This window comes from Lycorma delicatula, chromosome 12, assembly GCF_047948215.1.
Source record: "Lycorma delicatula isolate Av1 chromosome 12, ASM4794821v1, whole genome shotgun sequence".
Taxonomy (NCBI): domain Eukaryota; kingdom Metazoa; phylum Arthropoda; class Insecta; order Hemiptera; family Fulgoridae; genus Lycorma; species Lycorma delicatula.
This window is the reverse complement of record NC_134466.1, coordinates 74236421-74258639: the sequence shown is the minus strand read 5'-3', so window position 1 is coordinate 74258639 and position 22219 is coordinate 74236421. Positions and strand designations below refer to the sequence as shown.

General features: G+C 30.5%; 1 protein-coding gene across 2 annotated transcripts in view; it reads left to right on the top strand.

The window, feature by feature from the left end:
* Positions 1-1690: 1690 nt before the first annotated feature.
* Positions 1691-22219, top strand: part of LOC142333067 (uncharacterized) — a 47458-nt gene continuing 26929 nt past the window's right edge. The window contains exons 1-3 of one of the 2 annotated variants that reach the window (XM_075379888.1): positions 1691-1899; positions 13089-13436; positions 20189-20246. In XM_075379888.1, coding sequence (XP_075236003.1) covers positions 1771-1899; positions 13089-13436; positions 20189-20246 — 535 coding nt within the window. In that variant the 5' untranslated portion in view covers positions 1691-1770. Of the gene's footprint in view, positions 1900-1937; positions 2354-13088; positions 13437-20188; positions 20247-22219 lie in introns of those variants that run through there. The other variant, XM_075379889.1, reaches the window with a different exon arrangement.

Sequence of the window (22219 nt, the reverse complement as noted above, 5' to 3'; positions counted from 1 at the left end):
GCTGGCAGGGCATTGTCAATTACTGATCTTATCTTATTGTACAACAGGCTCCCTAACAATTTATATCATACATTCAGCAATGACATTGGATGACAGCTAACAACATCTATTCGTAGGTTTGCCTGGTTTTAGTATTGCTATTTGTCTTAGGAACTTAACAGAGGTCAATATGCTATTATAGAAAGCATTCAGCCAGTTCATCTATAATTCATGGTAGATTTTATCTGCACCAACGGCTTTACATGCTTTGACCAATGCAATTGTGCAATCAATCCTATCTGTCTCAAAGATTGTTGAGAATTGTGTTCTCCGAGCAGTACATACCTTAATCATAATTAGTTCCTCTGTAGTTTTCTTTCTAACAGCCTTATTTCCTGTATGCTTCTCAGCAGATAATCATTTCAACAAGGTCCTGGCCTTTTTAATTGAATGATGGAAGTTGATATTTTCAACACCTTCCACTTTTCCCAACCTCCAAAACCAACTGCACTCAATAGTTTTATTGCATTCTCTTAACAGTCGTCCTTCACGTACTGATTGCAGATTTCTTGACAATCCTCATTCCAGCCCAGGATTGTAATCTCCTAAAATCCCTTGTGATGTCCTCTTGGCAGCACTGATATGAACCTTTTATAATTTTCCACACATGGCTGTATCCTTTATACGTCATTATCAAGATCCTAAGTGTATTTGTCTCAATTTTCCTTACCAACATTCCGCTTTGGTTTTTGAGTGTGATTTGACAAACTGAACTGTTAGGCCTCTGACAGTCTTGTATGGATGACTAAGAGGGAACTGTAGAGGACCTATTGCTAAGTTGGCAATAGTCACCTTTTTGTAACCTGTCACTATTTTTGCTAATAAATGCTACGTCAGGGTAATAATTCTTTTTTCATCTTGGAAGGTTGTTTGTTTTTTGTGTCTTATACCAAGTGCAAATCATTAGTCCATCCGTAGTTCAACAATATCACCATTACTGTCAATTTTCTCATAGCTCCACAAAGAGTGATGTAAGTTAAAATTATGCAATGTAATCTATGAGGGGCTGGGGAGAGGAAGATCTGATTCTGTCCATGCCCACTGCAGGTGGATTATAAGAATTTTTTATGCAAGTCATTAGACCAACCTTATTATATTATTTTTATTATTGCTCCAATTACATTATATGTCATAATCTCACCTCTTTGTACAAGATCTTCATCTTTACTGGTATGTGTTTCTTGTTAACACAATCACATCAGTGTTTTCTTCTAATAAATAGAATTGCATTAAGCTAGTTTAGCAGCTGAAGTAATGGCTATGCTACTTCTCCTCATTTTGTAATTTGTTACACATTATTATAAAGAACTAAATTTATTTTTAAACTTCTACAGATTTATTCATATTAATCAGCCAACCCTAAACGTACGCATTTTGGTTAAAATGTGATCACCCCATTTTCTTTCCGTATTAGTATTGGAATTTGAACAATGCAAAGTACACAAGAATTACCAACAAAAATCATTGGGTTTTTACGTACGAGCGTGATTTTAAACTTCCGCCGTACACATGAGCGATAATAGTAGTTATTTTTCCCTTAAAATCGTGTGGTAAATTTACCACTTGATAAACAAAAGGTGTCAAAGTTAAAAGATTCTTACGGAGAAATTATTTGTTGTATGTTGGCTACAGTGAGACATATTCAGAGACTAATAAAGTAGACACTTTGGTTTACTTCTGTTTATAAATTAAATCGTATTTATTTAAATTTATTAACCGACATTCAGTAAAATGGATATAGCAGTTGCATGTCTTTGTCGTCTATGTGCTTCGAAAAGTGATAATTATGTTAATGTTTATGAAGAAGAAGGACAAAAACTTAATTTAGCGTCTAAGATTACTCAATGTCTACAAATATGGGTGAGCCATGTTTATAATATCCCGGCGTTACTTTATGTTTAGAACAAGTGGCATTCTACAAACGAAGTTTTAACCTTAAATTCGATAATTAATGAATATTTTTGTTTCAAAATGTTCGTATTGTTTTTGTACGTACTGTCTGAGTGTTCGGCAAACAAATAGGGAGGACTATGAATTATTGACTAACCTTAATATACATTTTTTAATTTGTAAATTGTAATTATTTTATATTTTTTTAAACTCGTTTTACGTGATTATTTTTTCCTGTATCCGACATTTATTATTAATATAAAATATTTTAGCAATTGTAATACGTACAATTATAGAATAAAATTAGCTATATACATTAATATGCTTGAAGTAGTTTCGTTATCATTGTTTTACCGGCGTATTGTTTCATCTAGTGAGATATATTCGCAGATTTCCCGTCATTAATAGATTTCATCTGTTTTATGTGAGTTGACTGCTTAATCTTTAGTCTATATTGTGGATATGTGACCATATACCCGTTTTTTACTCATGTTTTCTTCATTTGTGTTTTTTTTTCACGTTGGTTATTTGTTAGCATATATCTTGTTATTTATTTATGTTATTGAAAATAATTTTTGTATGCAAATTCTTCAAGAACATTATAGTCTGGATATTTCGGCAGTGAACATATTGTCATATAAATGTTGGATAGTGCTGTTTTGCATACTGAAGGATTTTATACTTTACCATTCCATTTCAGAAACTTAAATTTTCGTTTAGTCCTTGTTTAGAAGGGCATTTTGTTATATATCTACATGATTCAAACAATTCTAGATATCACTGTAGGCATTATTAGTTTGCATGAATGAGGTAATTATCATTTCATGCATACTATTCCTGTATATTTTATAGACCGATTGTTCAGTCTAGCTGTAATTATAGTTAACATAATTACTCAAATAGTTTATAACTGCAAAGGATTATTAGTCAGTTGCATCAGTTAGTCAGTCAATGTTTTTGCACGTATAAGTGTTATACTATATTGAAAAATTATAGTTAATTTGCTGAACTTTGGTAGTGCGCAGTTTTTTTTTTTAATTCTCTGTTAACAACAGTTAAATATGACATGACATTTTGCTTTATTCAACCTTGTATTTACATTGCGTTTTGCAAAATTTATTTCCATTTTTATTAAAGTGATGCATCATTAAACAACTAATTCTTTTTACCTTGGAATCAGTTTCATTAATTAAAAAATTAATGACATGATGTAGCCGTAAGAATTAAATGCGCTGTAATAATATATTTTTACGTAATTATATATACTTTAATGAGATGAAGGAAACAAATATTGTTGGTTAATATAACACTGAAGTAATTATAAAATAATATAATTTGCAACAACCATTATTATTTTTGTGGTTTATTGTATTATTGTTTCTTACGTTCTTGTATTATATTATTATATGAAATTTTTTTGGTTTTAGACAATTTATTTTCTTGAGACAATCAGATAAATTACTTTGCTGCAAGGATAAAAACAGTATTGTTTTTCTTTAAATATTGCAAATTTTAAGCTTACCATTAGTATAAGATATTTATTTGTTTCCAATATAACATAATGACTGTTTTAAAAAGGGCTTCAAGAGAAATTTGATGAGAAGAAATTATGACATGAAGTACAACTCTATTGCCAAATAAAAAACTGGCATACTAATCAAATAAATCATATATAGAAATGCTTCTGGAAATACCATTTTTAGATTGAAACTAATTTTTTTTTTTACACATTTTGAAGTTTTTGTACTGATAAGTTTTTTATATTGACCGCCAAACTTATACAAAGACATCAAATAAAACTATTATTGGCTTTAAAAAGTATTGTTTGTATATTTTAGAGCTACATTATTATTTATTGTAAATTATGTGCGTGAGTAATACAATGATTCATTGCTATGTAATTTGTAAACATTAATTTCTTAAACATTTTTGATTATTATTATTATCAGTCATCAAATAATTTCATGAATGTGTATTACAGTATTGCATTATTTACACTTGAATATATAGTTTGCAAAGTGCAAAATGTAAAATAATTTTCAAGAAGTTATCAACAAGTTTACATATTAAAACAACTATTTAATAGAAAATGACTTAAAAAAAATATTATCATTAATAAATAAGTAATGGCCAGGTAATAAAAATGAGCTATTTTTGTATCTCATATGTATCTCATTTCTAGATATATGTATCTAGAAATATGTATCTGTATATGTATCTGTCTATTTCTAGACATATGTATCTCATTTCTAGACTTCTTGTTAGAAATATTTTTAGCATAAACTATATAACCAAAAAATTTTTAATTTAATACGCATTTGAGATCTTACCCAATACAAAAGACTACAAGACAGTGTTTGTTCCGGCACTTTTAAGCGAAGTACACCCTAACTTAGAGTAAGCAACATAATTACAAATTTCTTTGACCTTAATCTGTCCAAGACAGCAAACTGGAAAAAACCACATCTGAAATTTTATGCAAAATATAATAGTATAAGTCAATATGTATATGTATATTATAAATGCTTAGAATTTATGTAGTAACTTAACAAAAACAATTCTTTTGTTATTGTATTTGTACATATTCCCTCTGTGCTATTATCTGAAAGACAAAAGTATAAAAACCATTTACCACCAAGAGTACAGAATTTAATAATGCTTATTATTTTTTAATACCGCTTCTGAGGTTTTCCCTCATCATCAGTTAAACTTTTCTTTTTTTTCTCAAATCACACATTAAAATTACAACATATAAAAATATGTAGCCACAAATACAGTTGTGTACTTGCACAGAACTGTAATTATAATTTAATGTGTGATTTGAGAAAAAAAGGAAAGTTTAACTGATGATGAGGGAAACCCTTGAAAGTGCTATTAAAAAATAATAAGCATAAGGTAAGAAGCATTATTGAATTCTGTACTCGTGGTAAACGGTTTTTATACTTTTGTCTTGGACACACACAAAATATGTTACACATGTCAGTAACAGAAGAATACAGTAATAAAATACCCAACAAATATTATTAGTTATGCTGCACACTTAAGGAAAGTTACATAAAATACAAAAAACAAAAAAAAAACACCTATTGACAAACTATACATAATCACGTACAGGGTGCCCTATATAAAACGCAACCTAACCTTATATTGGTAGGTATTGAAATAATAAAAAGGCACGTGTAAATGTAAATGTAATTTTTGTTATTACTGTCCATTACCTTACATTTAGAGTAAATGTTGGAAGTGGACACCATCTTCTTGAATACAAGCTTCAATTCTTTTTACAGCGTTTCTTGCTACTGTTTTCAAAGTTTGTGGCTGGATATTTAATACAGCTTAATATTGACTTTCAATTGTTCAAGTGTTCGTGGTTTGTTGCTGTAGGCTTTTTCTTTGAGGTAACCCCGTAGAAAAAAATCCGCCGCAGTCAAATCTGGAGATCTTGGTGGCCACAAGCCTCGACCGATAACACGATTACCGAAGAATTCCTCGACGAAATCAGAAGTTGAACCTGTGTAGTGCGATGTCGCACCGTAATGTTGTAGCCGGCAGTGTCTGTCTTCCTCTTCCAAAAATGCGATGAACTGAAATAAAATATCCTGATATCGTTCTGCATTAATGGTGTACTAGAAAAAAATAGGACCGATTATTTTCTTACGCGATATCGCGCACCACACCCCCGACTTCTGCGGGTGTAATTGTTTTTCGTGATAACCGTGGGGATTTTCAGCACTCCAAATTCTACTGTTTTGGCTGTTTACGTAGCAGTCCAAATGAAACCGTGCTTCATCTGTAAAAAATAACGAATCCATAACGTTAATTCCCTCACGCAGAAATCGACGGAACCGTTGACAATATTGTAGCCGTTTTTCTTTGTCGGGCTCAAGAAGTCGATGAACCGTTTGAATGCGGTAAGGTCGTAATTGTAATTGTTTGGTCGCTCGATGAACAGTTGATTTAGACGAATTAATTTCACAGTCAAACGTCTGATCGATTTATTTGGCGAGGCGAGTAATAGCTCTTTGATTTCAGCGACTGTATCTGTATTCAACACTGACGCAGATCTTTTGCGTTCCATGTTATTAACAGAACCGGTCTCTCTAAATTTTGCGACTAACCTTAATACTGATGTTTTGTTAGGAGCTGGCTTATCTGGGTACTTATGGCGAAACAAATCTTGCACTGCAACCGCTGATTTCGTACTGAAGTACGACTCGACAATGAAAACACGTTCATCTAGCGAAAACACCATCTTGTCTCTAGCAATACACTGAACGTTATGATTGCATTGTTGTTACTATCGGTAGTATTCTTCTGCGTCGCCGCGATGTTCAGATGTTGGAGGAGTCCGTTTCAGTAACGAGTAGGGGAGTAATCTTGACTTTTGAAATTTCACGGATGAGTGATTGATGGGTTGCGTTTTATATCGGACACCCTGTACATCAACCAATCAGATTGTATAATAATAAAGAGTATATGGATAAACACTGCAAACTGGAAGAATATAAATCAAACTAAAAAAACTACACTAGATAGTTTGTTGGTCAAACCAAACCCACATTCACCTACTGGTAGCAAGGACACAACAAGCTACACATACAATGGAAAAGATATAAAAAATTCGCCTCTGTAAAAATAAAGACACATATGCTATACCATTAATGACAACATGTACATTTTTAGACATAACAGATAAAAATATAAATTTACTAAAGCAGCATACTAGTATTAAACAGAGAGATATTAAACACTTGAAGTTTGCCAACATTTCAAATTTTTCAATACCAATTTCTTCTGGTTTGGTATGGCCTGCTTGAATTTCTTTGGCTTATTAGATGACACATTGTTATCAAATGGCAGACTATAGTTTGTGGGTAGCCGTTACAGCTCATTCATCATATTGCTATGATTACGATTTTATTTAACAGGCAATCAGAAGTCATTTTTGATGCAGCCCTTGTAGTTATGTCATACAAAATTTGAACACAACATATTAAATTCCACATAAAAGTATACATATTACACTCTAAAGTAATTATATTTATTATGTATGATTTTAAAACAGCTTACCAAATTCCAATTTGATTTCCTCAAGTGCTTTTGGCTATTCTGCCATCTTCAAGAGGATAATTATGACTAACATATATAAAACTGTAATCTTACATAATTAAGTAATTATATTTGACTGTTATACTTTTACTGTAATTCTGCAGCTCTTCACTGTAAAGTTTATTTCAGATTAATTTTAAACTTATATTTTATTTTTTTGATAACTTTTCTACTTAAAACAAGATAATTATGTACAAGGATTGTTTTGGCCCAATTTGTGAGTGAGTGTGTGAGCGAGCGAGCATGCGTGCGTGTTTGTAATCGATCATTTTTATTGGTTATACCATGTTATGACAATCAATGATTTTATAATGGACAAATTGTAGTTTACATTATACATTTGGCAGTGCTGTGTTTTTTTTTATGTGTAAAGAATCATTTTGTAAATAGGGAAGGTGTAGCAGCAGTTAATTTGATTTAGCTTGTAGTCGACAGTATGTAAATGAACCTGAATAAATATATTAATGTAGATGTTCACTATAATTCTTGTTTTTTTAAAGTGTTTTAAAAAAGTAGTTTTGTAGCTATATGAAACTATAATCTGTTGAATCTGTTGCTCATCATATTATCAATGTATTTTTTAATCTTTTAAAAAAAAATATTTTGTAAAAAAATTAAACTGACTTACAATCATTAATAAATTAAACTAAATGTTTTATAATAATGATGCTGTATAAATACATGGAGATTTTCCAAAGCATATCCACATGAGAAATGTTATCTTTATAACAGTTTCTACCATAAAAACATTTATTACTGTTAAGAAAATGTACATATTCTGTGTAAACTGAGAATGTATCATCATTCTGTTTTATTATTGATAAAAATTGTTAGTATTCTTAATCATATCTAACTGGCCTTCCTCTTTCTGTTATGAAACACAAACTGTAAAAATATTTAGTAAATTCTGAATAAAATTGGTTTTTGATGGAGTATTATGATTAATAAATAGAATAGTGAATCTATATAAAAGAAAATACATAATACAAAAGAAAAACATAAATTACAGTAAAATTTTCTGTATTCATGTGTTAACTTAGAGGGGTTCAATAATTTTTATTTTTTGTTAGAGAGTATATTGTGTGTATCTTTCATAAATTATATAAGTGAAATGTTTTCTAAAGTTTACTTATATTATTCATAGACCGGTCAGACATCATTAATAAGATGGAGGTTGGGAAAGGGCTATATATATAACATGCTACCGCTATTGGAACTTTACTAAGTAAATATCCATAGAGTACATTACTTTATTTGGATTTATTCATTTACAGAAAGAATTGTTGTTTGTCTGCAGAGTTCACCTCGTTTGTAAAATTACTGTTAGGATTTTGTTGGTTTTCACTTAATTAACATGTTTGCATCAGTTACATAATGAAACTGGGACTGTCAATTCTTTGAGAGGTCAATTGTTGTAATGTACATATGTTTCTCAAGCAACAATTCCATTTTGTCCCACCATACATCAACTGTGAACAGAAGTGAACTTCAGTAAACAGTTCTGATGCATATATAACTTAACAAAATTAATTATATAATGTTGCTTGAGGAAACAATTAGCGGTCTCCCTATTAATCCACAAACACCATATGTTCTTATGCATTAGACTGAACAGAGTCAACCCATCTAAACAATTAATTAAATGAAATTACTGCCCAGTATTAATGCTAGTAGTTATAATGTATTTTAATGATTTCTTTTTTGTTTTAACGCTAAAGAATTGATGTGTATAATAACTATGCTATTATCAGACTGGCATGTCCTATGTTTGGTTCCCCATGAATACATTATTACTTTAAAAGATGTATATTTTCAATAAAACTTTACATCTTAATATCAAAACTTTAATCACCAACCGCCTAGAGTGGTGTTTTTACATGTGCAGCAGAGAAACCTAAGAAAAAAAAGCCAGTGGTAATATCAGAAAACAGTTTGTATATCATCATTCTTACAATAAATGTTTTGCAAGAAGCATTCTGAGACTCTTGTGTAATGTACATTTTCTCTTCCATCTGAATAAATATAGTTCATCCCATTATGCAGAGAAATCCAAAAATAATCTCACCGATTAAATGCATTGTACCGTTAAATTTTAATTCAGAATTATTTTATTTTCAAGACCCTCTGATGGCTGTTTCAGAGCATTATTGAAACCATTAGTACTAGTTACAAGCATAATTCTTACATAAAATCAAAATTTGAACTTTTTTTTTAAATTTGTATGTACACAAAGGTGGATTTATATAGTTTTAGGTTAGAAATGAAACATATTCTTTTTAACTAATTGGAAAATATAATGTGGTACTTTCTGTGTATTTTTACATGATATCACTATTTTCTTGATCGATTCCACATTTCTCATCCTTCCATTCTTTTTTAATTCATTTAAAATTTCAACATCATCATCATCATACCTTGTCATTATAATTGTCAAAATTCAAACAATACCAGAAACACTTGTCAGTGAATAAACTCATTTTTGGAATGAAATTTGTGCAACTGATGTTATCTAGCAACATTTATAATACTGAATGACAACTAATAGTTTTTGTAGCTTATCACAGAATTTAATAGAAATAAATGAAAATAGGGAATTTTAACATTATTTTGGTAATTTTCATAAAATAACTCCTGACATAACAGTATAGTTCTGGCACGCAATTTGTAAATAAATAAGTTTATATTAAATAGTTGTAACAATTAGCAGCAGCATATTTATTTTTGTGTGCTCTAGGAATTCTATTTGGATAAAAAAAGAGTATTATGGAATTCCAGTAGTAGTATATTCAGCAAAAGTAAATGTCATTAAGAAATAATTAATTTAATATATAGAGTCATAACATTTGTAGTACAATTTTTTTTTTAAATTTAGCTTAGTTTCTAATACTGTTGAATATAGTCGTCACAGTAAATTATGATTGAAATACATTTAATATATGTTAGTTTTATATTCAGTTTCTTTTAAGGTTGCTTTTCGGTATGTCATACTTACTTTGTTAGGAATTTAAACGCAACTCTTTTTTGCAATTTAATAGTAAAATCAGTTTAAAGAAAAAAAGGTTTTGTCACCACTAATTGTAAAATTAGACACACTCAAATGCATCATAGATATTGATGAAACATTTAAAAGTATTGTCCAAGATCTTGGAATAAGTCCTGTAAGTAACTGTAGGGGATTGGAGACGCAAACAAACAAACAAACAAAATTAGAATCTTGGATTTCAAAGATACATTTTTCAGAAAGTGATGTTACATCTAAATTGTGCGATGGAAAGTGAGTTTGAAAAAACAAGGCAACATATTTTTGGTTTTATTCCATTTGTAGAAAAATTTAGCCAATTTCTGGGCCAGTATTGTAGGAAAAGGCACTATATTTTCAATCCATATTTCAAGAAAACCAAGTTTCTCTCCAAGCATTGGTTATTTAGACAATTTTAAAAAGATATGGCATTATTCAGTTACTTATTAGTGATGAACAACTTTTGAACAGTGAAAGTGATTTGTATGTAACAAAAATTTAAAATTAGTTGATGACAAAGGGTATTCTTTATACCAAATTTACAAATATAGCTGGTATGAATTTCAGAGTGCTTCCAGCATAGCTAATACAATAGAAACTGAAGCACCAGGTTTTAAAAAAAATTAAGGAACAGTTACAGTTCTACTTTGACCAAATGTATCAACGATTACAAATTACAATTCTTATAATCAGGAAATCTTAAAAGGGCTTTTAAAACATATTGCTCTGGATGGATCCAAATATTTTTAAGGGCTTGTTTTTCAATGAATTTTTATAGAAGTTTTTTTAAAATTACATGAAACCACCAGACTTCATTAGTCTTATTCAGTCTATGGATTAAGGGGTTATTGCTGCATTTAAGAAAATCCATAAACAAAAAATGGTTACATATGTGCTAGGAGAAGAGAGTCAAAAGCAATAAACTGAACAGATTGTTTCAAAAATTAATTTAAAAGCATATTTATCGGATAGTAGGTGTTTTTTTGTCTTCATTCAATTGACTGGTTTGATGCAGCTCTCCAAGATCTATCTAGTGACAGTCTTTCATTTTGGTATACCCAGTAGGTGCTTAGTGTGAAATTAAAATAGAAACCCAAAAATTCTCTTGAAGAATAATGAAACCAAAAGAATTCTTAAAAAATCGTAAAAAAAATTCTTCTGTAGAGACAGATATAACTTTGTGAAGATTTTACAGATTATGATTTGATCAATTTTGCATAAAAAGTAGGTTTTAAAAACTCAACTGAAGAAGAAATTAAGGAATGGCTAGATTCTGAGGACAAAGCAGAAATTATTCACCGTAACATTATAAATGGGACCCACTAGGTATCAAGTGATGCAAGTAGTAGTGAGGAAATGAAGATAATAAAGCAAAGAAATATGGACTCATGTTTTGGAAACAATGTAGTACATTATGCAGAATAGTAGCTCAATATGTCGCCAATTAATATTTTATTTCTTGAAAGATGAAGTCACCTTTCAACAAAGAATGGAGTTCTTCCAAATATAGTGGACTGTTTCAAAATACCTAGGGTACATTTGAATTTACAATATTTTGTTTTTATATAATTTAGTTTAGTTTACTATTTATTGTCAATAATTAAAAATATCATTTAGTACTATTTTAATTTAACCCACCTTTTATAATATTAAACCTTAATATCTTTATTTTTTACATTTATTATGTGTTTTCTGCAATCTGAGGGGCCTGCTGTCCTCAGGTTAATGTTTTTTGTGATTATTAACTTGGATTAATTAGACTCTACTGTAAAAACTAAACTAACAGTTAATAAACTGTTGGTGATTGTTTTTAATTTGATGTTGGCTTCTTAAGTCAGAAGAGTTTAAAGAATTAGCGAGTTTTTTAAATCAAACTCACCGGGTTGGTCTAATGGTGAACGCATCTTCCTGAATCAGCTGATTTGGAAGATGAGAGTTCCAGCATTCAAGTCCTAATAAAAATAATTATTTTTATATGGATTTGAAATACTAGGTTGTGGATACCAGTGTTCATTGGTGATTTGGTTTTAATTAACCACACATCTCAGGAATGGTCAAACTGAGACTGTGCAAGACTACACTTCATTTACACTTATACATATCATCCTCATTCATCCTCTGAAGTAATACCTGAACGGTAATTCCTAGAGGCTAAACAGGAAAAAAGAGAGTTTTTTAAGTCAGATATTTTTTTAAAGTTTATTTTGAGTTTCTACTGATGCAAACTTTATTTGTACATTTTTTATACAAGATGGTGTTAATCTATACATTCTGATCCTGCCTTTTTTGCAACTTTCTGCACACATTTGTTTAATAATACTGCATTCTTCTTGTAAAGATATCAAGTGAGTGGTTGCCTTGAATGGAATTCTTTCTCATACTACTTCAAGAAAAATGTTTATCAAAAATTGTGTATGACTGGAAAAAAGTAATTCTTTTGAAAGGAATAATTAGATTTTGTTATAACATTTCATGCACAATATGGTTTTCTGTATTAAAAAACAGCACTTTGAAGAAGATAATAGTTGTAGAAGACACATGTAACCCTCTCTCTCTCTCTCACTCTCTCAATCTCACTCTCTTTTTTTCTGTTTAGCCACCGGAACCACTGTAAGGTATTACTTGAGAGGATGAATGAGGATGATATGTATGAATGTAAATGAATGAAGTGTAGTCTTGTACAGTCTCAGGTTGACCATTGCTGAGATGTGTGGTTAATTGAAACCCAACCACCAGAGAACACTGGTAACCACGATTTATTATTCAAATCCATATAAAAGTAACTGCCTTTACTAGGATTTGAACCTTAGAACTCTTGACTTTGAAATCAGCTGATTTGCGATGATGAGTTCACCAGTAGACCAAACTGGTGGATTACGCATGTAACCAGTTCTTAAAAATCTTTTTTAGGGATATAATATTGCTTTCTTAAGTTTTAAATTCACCTCATATCTTGTCTTGTTCTCCCTATTTATTCACAAATTATGATTTACAAATATTTGTTTTATAAGTTTCTTTTCTATTTTTACAGCTTTACCCAGAAGATATTTTACCTAAAACTGTTTGTGTTGAATGTTGTACAAAAGTGGATCAGTATTTTGATTTTTTTGAGCTTTGTTCACAATCCCAAATATCATTAATGGCAATATTTAATGAAAAAAAGTCTGATGTCAATAAATTAAGTAACGGTGTTGTTAGCAATGAACTTGACATTATTAAAAAATTATCAAATGATGACAATGATGAGGATTTTAATGATAATGTTGCGAATAATGATTTTGATAATATTGATGAAGACGATGAACCTGAAAATGAAGATGAGTATGAAAATGATCGTACTGATAGCCAAACCAGAAATAACAATGAAAATGATTCTGATGTAAGTATAAGTTATTAATTTCTCATCTGCTTAATGTAAGTATATATACATGCACATGTGCGCTCGTGTGCACACACACAAAGACATTAGCCTACTATTTAATAGTGACAATTTATTTCAAAATGATTGTATTATAACAAGAAAGTTCATTCTTAAACTACTATTAATATAATCTCCATCAATATTAAAATTGTTACTTGTTATATCATGGAAGTAGTTTGTGAATACCCTACTCAAATGATGCCACCTATGAAGACAGCATATGTTACACTGATTTTTTTTTTTACATTTGATCAGTTGTGATGTTCTGGCTTAAAAAACATCATTTTTATTTTTGTAACACGTGAGAGAAGTCAAAACATTGATTGTTTTTCATCCTTCTCTGAGAGTATTTTTGGCACCCATTTTGAGCATAATTCGCAATATTCTAAATGATATGCTATTTTATACCAAACTTTTCTTGAAGTCTGTGAGAAAGTGGCAAAACTGTGAACCGTCTGTTCTGATGAATGTTCTTTTAAAAATAAATATATCAGATCATTATTAACAAAATATGGCTACTCACTGTTTTTGTCATCATTTATTTACATCTTGTAAGCAGTTTTTTGACCATCCACTCACTCCGCATTTTTGTTATAAAACTAATCTACCAATATCTCGGCTGGTTTCACATTACTTGTCTTCAGAAAATATTTAAAAATATGAAGAAAGCCCTGAACAAAAAACGGCTTCTGTAATGAGATCTGTAGCAAGCTTCTATTTAAAGAAGTTTAGCCTGCAGGCAAAGTGCTGTATGGTACTTAATTTTCTGCTGAATTGGCTTATTAATATATTGTCATATGTATAATTTTTCAAATATAAGACATTTTTTTTTCTACAGTATGCCCATTAAAAAAAGTAAATGCCCCAAAGGGAATCAGTGTTACTATTTATATATGTAGAACTAACACTGAAAAAGGAAAATAAATGGAAATGTGATAGGGAACAGGAACCATTTGCATAGGTCATAACTGCTGCAAGTTAATTATCTTTTCAGTTTTGACTGCATTTACATGAATTTTGAGATTAAAATTTTCTGTGTTAAGTCAGGATGTGCTGGCCGTATATTTTTACCTAATTCAAACAGCAGAACCCCTCTTTGATTTTCTGAATCCAAAAATTTGTGTATTTCTATCCGTCCAGTAATAACAGATAATTTCTTGGCTGTATCTAAAATAAAGTACAGTATCTATTTTTATTTGCAACTAAATGATTTTTATTTTTTTTGTATCTTACATGTATAGTAAATCTTGTTTTCAACAGACCTGTAAAAAATGTAGAAAACTTACATATATGTATGCATCAAGAAATTTACAAAGAAAAAAAAAGAATGACAAATCCTTCAAGACCAGCTAAAATTTTTTTCAAAGCTGTTTGTTTACAATGTCTGCACATCCCAAGTCTGAGAAGAGGAGCACAACCTTCTACTAGTTCGCATTAACTTACGTTTCTCATACGTATATGTTACAGTACTACTTACTCTCTTTAAAAATAAAATTGTATTTATAATGCTCGGATCCAGTTGGTTCCAGTCAAATCCACTTGACATCGCCATGTTCGTACAGATCAGCTGATTACAACGCAGTTTTTTGATTGCAAATCTCATTATTAGTTGCTTAGCTATGCGGTTGTTTGTGAAGTGTGTTTTTTTCGTTTGGCGGATTTTAGAATGAATGACTTGAACAAGCAAAGAGTTGCTGTGAAATTTTTTGTTAAACTTGGAAAATCTGGGAGTGATGTTTTTGATATTCTCAAGACGACTTATGGCGACGTTGCTATGAGGTGTACGACATTTTTTAAGTGGCACAGATGTTTTAAAGATGGTTGTCAGTCGATTGAAGACGATGAGCGTCCTGGACGTTCTTCCACATCAACTGATGACCACACGTAGACAAAATCTACTGGTTCAGACAAATCGATGTCTGACCATCAGACAGCTTGCTAAAGAGTGTGGGATATCAGTTGGATCATGTTATGAGATTTTGACTGAAAAATTGAAGATGCAGCACTGGTTTTTTCATCACGACAATGCTCCAGCCCATTCATCCCTCATATCTCGTGAGTTTTTGGCCAAACGCTCGATCACTGTACTTCCCCACCCACCCTACTCACCTGACCTCGCTCCTTGTGTCTTCTTCGTGTTCCCCAAACTCAAAAGACCTTTGAAAGGAGAAGATTTGAGACGATTCCTGAGATTGAGGCCAATTCGACGAAGGAACTGAAGAACATTACAAAGAAGCGTTCCAGGACTGTTTCCAAAAGTGGAAACACCGTTGGGATAAGTGTGTGCGTCGGGGAGGAGAGTACTTTGAAGGGGACCCAGACAAGTAACTTCTAAATAAAGTACATTTAGTTTTATGACGTTAGTCTACGTATTTTTTGAACAGACCTCATAAAATTAACTTCCTTTACTAGGATTAAGGATTTGAACCTTACAATTCTTGACTTCAGTTGATTTGTAATGATGAGTTAACCACTAGACAAGCCTGGTGGGCTATGTGATATAACCAATTTTTTTTTTGTTTTTTTAAGTTACATGGTACTATTACTATTGAGAAAATGAGATGGATTTTTACAAAAATGAGAATTATGGCATCATTTTTAAATAAATCTGGCATATACATGTGTGTTTTTGCTTTTATAATTCTAGAATGCTGGATTCAGTTATCAAAGCATCAAACAGTTCATCTGAATTGTGGAAGTAATATTTCACGTATGATGAATCAAAATAACTGAACTGCAATCATGAACTGCATTCAAACAGTTTTATACAAACTGAACATTAATTTTAAAACTCATTTAGCTCAGTACCAGATAGAGTGTTTGAAAAAATAATTTATTTATAAATTGTAAGCTTTATAATAATATTATGTAGGAGAAATTACATTTTTGGTGATAAATAGTGTTGTTGGCCTTTGTTAACAGACCAGATATCTAAAAAAAAGTCAAGTTTATCAAAAAGTATTATAGACAAAACTTATTCAAGCTTTACTGTGATTTCTTTTTCATTCAAAGAAAATGGCATTTATGCAAGATAGTTTTTGATCAAGATTGCCTTTTAGTATGCGTTTCTTTAAGTAATGTAATGTACGTTTCATGACTACATCAGATTTTTATTTTCATTAAATTTGGGTAAGTTGTTCAAGATTGATGTCTGTACAGACAGATGGACTTTAATTTTTTACAGTAATAATTACAAACAAAAATTATCCAAGATTTATTAAAAAAAAATTACTATATAAGTAAACTACAGAACACTTAAATCTGTGTACATGAGAGTTCAGTCATAAAGTTACAAATAAGCAATTTTTTTTTCATTCAATAAATCTTAACTGTAATAAATTAAAATCAGAATGTAATATAATATATGGTCTTCATTAAAGAATGGTGGGGTTTCTGTAATTCAGATCAAGGTAGTAGGGAAATTTTGGGAAGTTATGTTGGTAGCCCTAATTGTTTCCAACCCAAAAGTTTGTGTACAAGTAGTTCAAATCACGACTCCAGTTTTTGTATTGTTGCTGACATATGTTTAGTTTGTTACTATGTTCAGTGTTCAAGAAAAAGCAAGTGTGTTTTATGACAATCTGAATTAAAGTCTGTAATAGTTCAATATGCATTTCGACGTGAATATGGAAAACAGCCACCAAATGAAAATAACATATGATGTTGTTTCAAACAGTTCGAAGAAGCTGGATCTGTTCTCAAGGAAAAATCAACTGGTAGACCATGAGTATCAGAAACTGTTAAACGAATTAGGCAATCTTCAATCAGAAGTCCTAACAAATCCATCTCTCGTCAAAGCCTCGATTTGCATATTCCAAAAACAATTCACAAAGTTTTACACAAAAGATTGAAATTACTTGCATATTAAATACAGCTACTGCAGGAATTGAAAACTGATGATTGAGAAAAACATTTTGATTTTGCTGTTGAAATTTTCCACAAAATTAATGAAAACGAATCATTTATAGACAATATAATTAACAACATAACATTTTTATGAATTATTACATATTATTATTGATAATTGGTTTTAAGTGAAAAAGATTTTCAATACTTTTTATCAATTTTGTGCCTGTGTTGGTGTTTTTATTGAAATAGAGTACTTCAGAACATGATGTACCAATGTTCCATCATCAGAAATATCACTTCATGGTGGTTGTCAATATAACAAAATATACATGATGTTTTCATTGCTCACCTAAAAGACACAAAAATTGGATGCGCGCTTTGGTAGTACATAGAAGGTACTGATTAGGCTGTGATGTTGAGTTTTTATTTACCTAAAGTTATAAGGTTGGTCAGACTGGGAAATTGACTGTTTAATAATAGAATGTGATTGTTTGTGGGCATGCTAGATTTATAAATTTCTAATTCTTTATTAGAATTCAGTTATTGGCCTTATAACAACATGCAGATATTTAAAAGTATTAGCTTTGAACCATAATTATGATTATTTAAAATTAAATGATTGCATTAATTTGATTTTTTATCAGTCAGTTTCTCTTATTACTAATAAAAAAAACAGTGTTTGAAGTGTTATACCTCTTCCATTAAGTATTTGTGGGTAGTAAGGGTTCATCTATCGAATTATACAATTTTTTTTTAAATAAATTTTTGCCTTGTAATTCAGATTGTATTTTCAATTGACAGCTTGAGCTGTTCTGTTCATTTTGATTTGAAGATTATCATTTTTAGTGATTCCTCAGAATGAAAAATCGCTTGATATCAAATTACATGAGCATGATGAGCATTAAATTGTTCTTATTCTTTCAGGATAATTTTGGGACTGGGGTAGTCTCTCATTTGCAGATTATAGTGAGATTATAGCAAGATGGTGCACCATCTTGCTGTTAAACATAGAGATGACCTATTTTAAACACAGGGTTGTTAATTGCTCAACATATAAATCCCCTAATAAACTTTCTCAAAGAAATAAGGGGTTTTCTCTAATCCCACACCTAGCATGTACTCAAGATACAAGTACTTACTCCATAATTACACAAGGCTTTACATCGGACCAGTAAACATAATTACGATAGTTATTGAATGTGAAGTTTTTCTCATTGTACCATATCGCTGATCTAAAGAAATTAAGACCTGCTTCACAATGAATAATTCTTCATAAATTTCTTTCCTTTAAATAAACACAAAGTAATCTGGTCGATAAAATTTATATTCATTTCCTCCAGAATCTTCTGTAATTTAGTTCTGGATATTCCCAGCTTTACAGAATCCTTTGTTGTTGATATTTGTTACTGTTTTTCTCTAAAACATCTTAATAAAACTCTAATATTGTCATCATTATTAAATATAATTTTTCCTCTGTACATTCTCACATAAAGTAAAATGTCTTGCGGCTATCTCAAGCAATCAAAATGAGTTTTTAAGATACAAATATGGGCTAATCATTACCTGGCACCTGTAAGTGTGAATCGTACAAACATCTATTTTGAAAATTAAATATTTTTAATTTTCCTTGTGTTTAAATGTATTAATGTACAATCTTTATTAAAACAATGGTCACTTATTCTTAAAAACTAGTAATATTCACTTTTACTTTACCAGAAAATGGACCAGTCTTCTTATAACTCAACACAATACTTCAGCTTAAGATAAATGGTTTTTGAAAAATAATCCCACCAATCTGTTTAAAATACAATTAAAAGATTTTCTTTTACAGAAAAAATATTACTCTATTGATGGGTTTTTAAAATTTATCTGCATCCCAATCAACATGTATATAAATATGTGCACAAAATAGTTTTCAATTGGAGCTTCTACATCGTGAATTGCTTTTTAGTAATTTTTTATATCTATCATCAATTTTTTATTTACGTGTCATCTTAATATTATTTCATGATTTGTATTTATGTAATTAATATGGACTTTAAACGCATCTTTTTTTTTATCTTACAGTGATATGATTTATATAATTTATTGTTCTTCCCATCAGAATAAAGATTTACTTATTTATTTGAGGGCTCAAATAAATAAATAAAAAACTTATTTGTCTGCAACAAGTTCTTTTGTTTTCTAGCAACTAGGCTTATTTCTAAAACATCTTCAGTGCCTCCATTAAAACATTAAATGCATCCATTAGATAATTCATTAAAATAAGCCTTAATTTAAATTAGATAATTAAATAATAAGGCTTTAATTTAATTAACTTTTTAATTAAATTAAATAATATTTTACTTTTCATAATTTAATGCATTAAAATAGATTTTAAAGTTTTAAATTTTATGTTTAAATTAAGCAAATACTGATGATTAGGACATGGAAATTTAAGAAATCTTGAATGTAATTCTTCAAGGACAATAGTAATATCCTTACCATTTTTTCAACTGAAAGACCGATTTCTGTTTTGTGACTTAAATACCATTATTCTGAAGACATACAAAAATAAATGTATCCACAATTGATACAGCAGCTGCAAATTTCCTACATTTTAAATAATCTTAATCAACATGAAGGGAAAACTGACTTTTAGCCAATCATGTATTTAAATTAATGGAAATTTTTATTAACTTTAGCTGTACGGCACCTTGATTTTTTCTTATACTCTGTACCTATATTACAACTTCTAATTATTTTTTTGGTATTTGGTACATTTATGTACACATTAACTCTACTTTATACTGTAAACAAAAAGGAAATCATGGTGACGTGATCATATCAGATTTTTTCTTATTGTTAATTATTGATTTCAGGAAGAAGCTGCTGGTGAAAATCATGATTTCAGCGTTGAATGTGTGTTAACTGCAAAACGTAAGCATTCATTAAAATTAAACAATTATTCTTGCATTCACTAAGGTTGGTATAATGTACTTTGCATTTAAAGTTAGTTTACGAGTAGAGTTGAGAGCTTAGAAACATTTGATTTGCATCTTTGTGCTTCCAACGCATTTTTTATGATATATGTACATTTAGTGTTGTAATGAATATTTCATTGAAAAAGGCCAGCAGAATTGTTAGAACAACATAAGTGTGATTATAGTGTTTTAAAAATTAAACAAAAGTGGATACTGTTACTAAAATTTTAAAGGAAGTAACAATTAAATTTAAACATTCAGTCGGTTCATTGCCAAAGGGCAGTCTCTACTAGGCTATTATTTTAGCTTGAAGATCCTTATGACCTCATGTAATCAAATTAAAGTTTATTCTCTCCGATTCTTAAATATCTTTCATTTAGATTTAGATTACTGGTAGTGTAGAGAGCTTAAATTTATTTGATTGGCACCTTAATGCTTCCAGCACATTTTCTTGTAAAATATTTGCATTTATGAGGCATATTCATAAATTATATTTTTTATATCGTTTGGTCATTAAAAAAAATTAACTCATGAGAAAAGGTTTTAACTTAGTTTTAATTTATTACATATCTACTTCACTTTTCCACGTAGTCAGTTATATTAATATTCCACATAATCAATTCAAATAATAAAATAAGCACTTTTCATAATGCTGCACCAATTTCTCTAACCTCTCTGCATAGAAGTTCACCACCTGGGAATTGAACCAGTTGACAGTGGCAGTCTTGAGTTCCTTGTTGTTTTCAAACTGTTGTCCACCAAGCATGTTTTCAAATGCAAGAAGAGTAAGTAGCGGCTAGGTACAAGGTCGGGACTATATGGAGGGCAGTCAAAAAGTTCCCAATGAAAATCTTGACTTTACTTCTTGGTTATGGCAGCGGTGTGAGGATGCATATTGTGAAAGAGGATTATGCCAGACGACAGTATCCCACATGTTCCATTTTGGATCACACGTCTCAATTTGATGAGCATTTTGCAGTACACGTCAGCTGTAACTGTTAATATATGTTCCATGAAATTAACCAAAATGACTCCCTCCTTTTTGTCCCAAAAAACAGTAGCCAATATTTTTTGACTCGAATATGGAGATTGCTTAAATGCCACTGCATTGACTTGTTTCAATTCTGCATTGGTGTAGGATATCCATGTCTTGTTACCTGTAACAATGTGGGAAAACAAATCATCTCCACCTTGTTGATAGCAATCCAAAAATGCTCGTTCACTACACATTCTCTTTGTGTTGGTTAATGAGCAGTTTTGGTAGCCATCTTGCACACGGTTTGTAATATCCAAGTTTTTCTGTGACAGTTGTGTTGATAGAGGTGCATCCAACATGTGGAAATTCATCAGCAGAGCACTAATCGTCAATTACCAATTGCGTTGCAGTTTTTGGTTCATTTGTTCAACAATTTCATTGGGCTGAATACTGGGCCTGCTACTCCGTTCTTCATCATGCACATTTGTGTGGCCATCTTTAAAGTCTCGATACCATTGTCTAACCTTTCCTTCATTACTGTAGGTCTATATACTAGAAACAAACTCCTGATTAATCTCAGCAGCTGAAGATCCTTTTGCACACAAAATTCAAATCACAGAGCGCACCTCACAACTGGTGGGAGAAGGATACTGCAATCTGCATTCATTGGCAGGCAAACGACTACTGAATCGAAACAACAATGCAGTGGCTTCGTAAATAGCCGATAGATGGCCCTGCATGTGCAAAACTGTTCACACCCTCTAATATTTAAGTCTAAGCCAACGGTCCTTACTTTATGAATATGCCTCGTAGAAAATGTAATAAATATTTCATTGAAAAATAAATTTTAAATTGAATTAGAATAAATAATTTATTAAAAATAACACTATCAACAAACTACTTTTTTTTCCTTTTAGTGTACAGAAATTATAAAATGAAACAAAACACAGTAA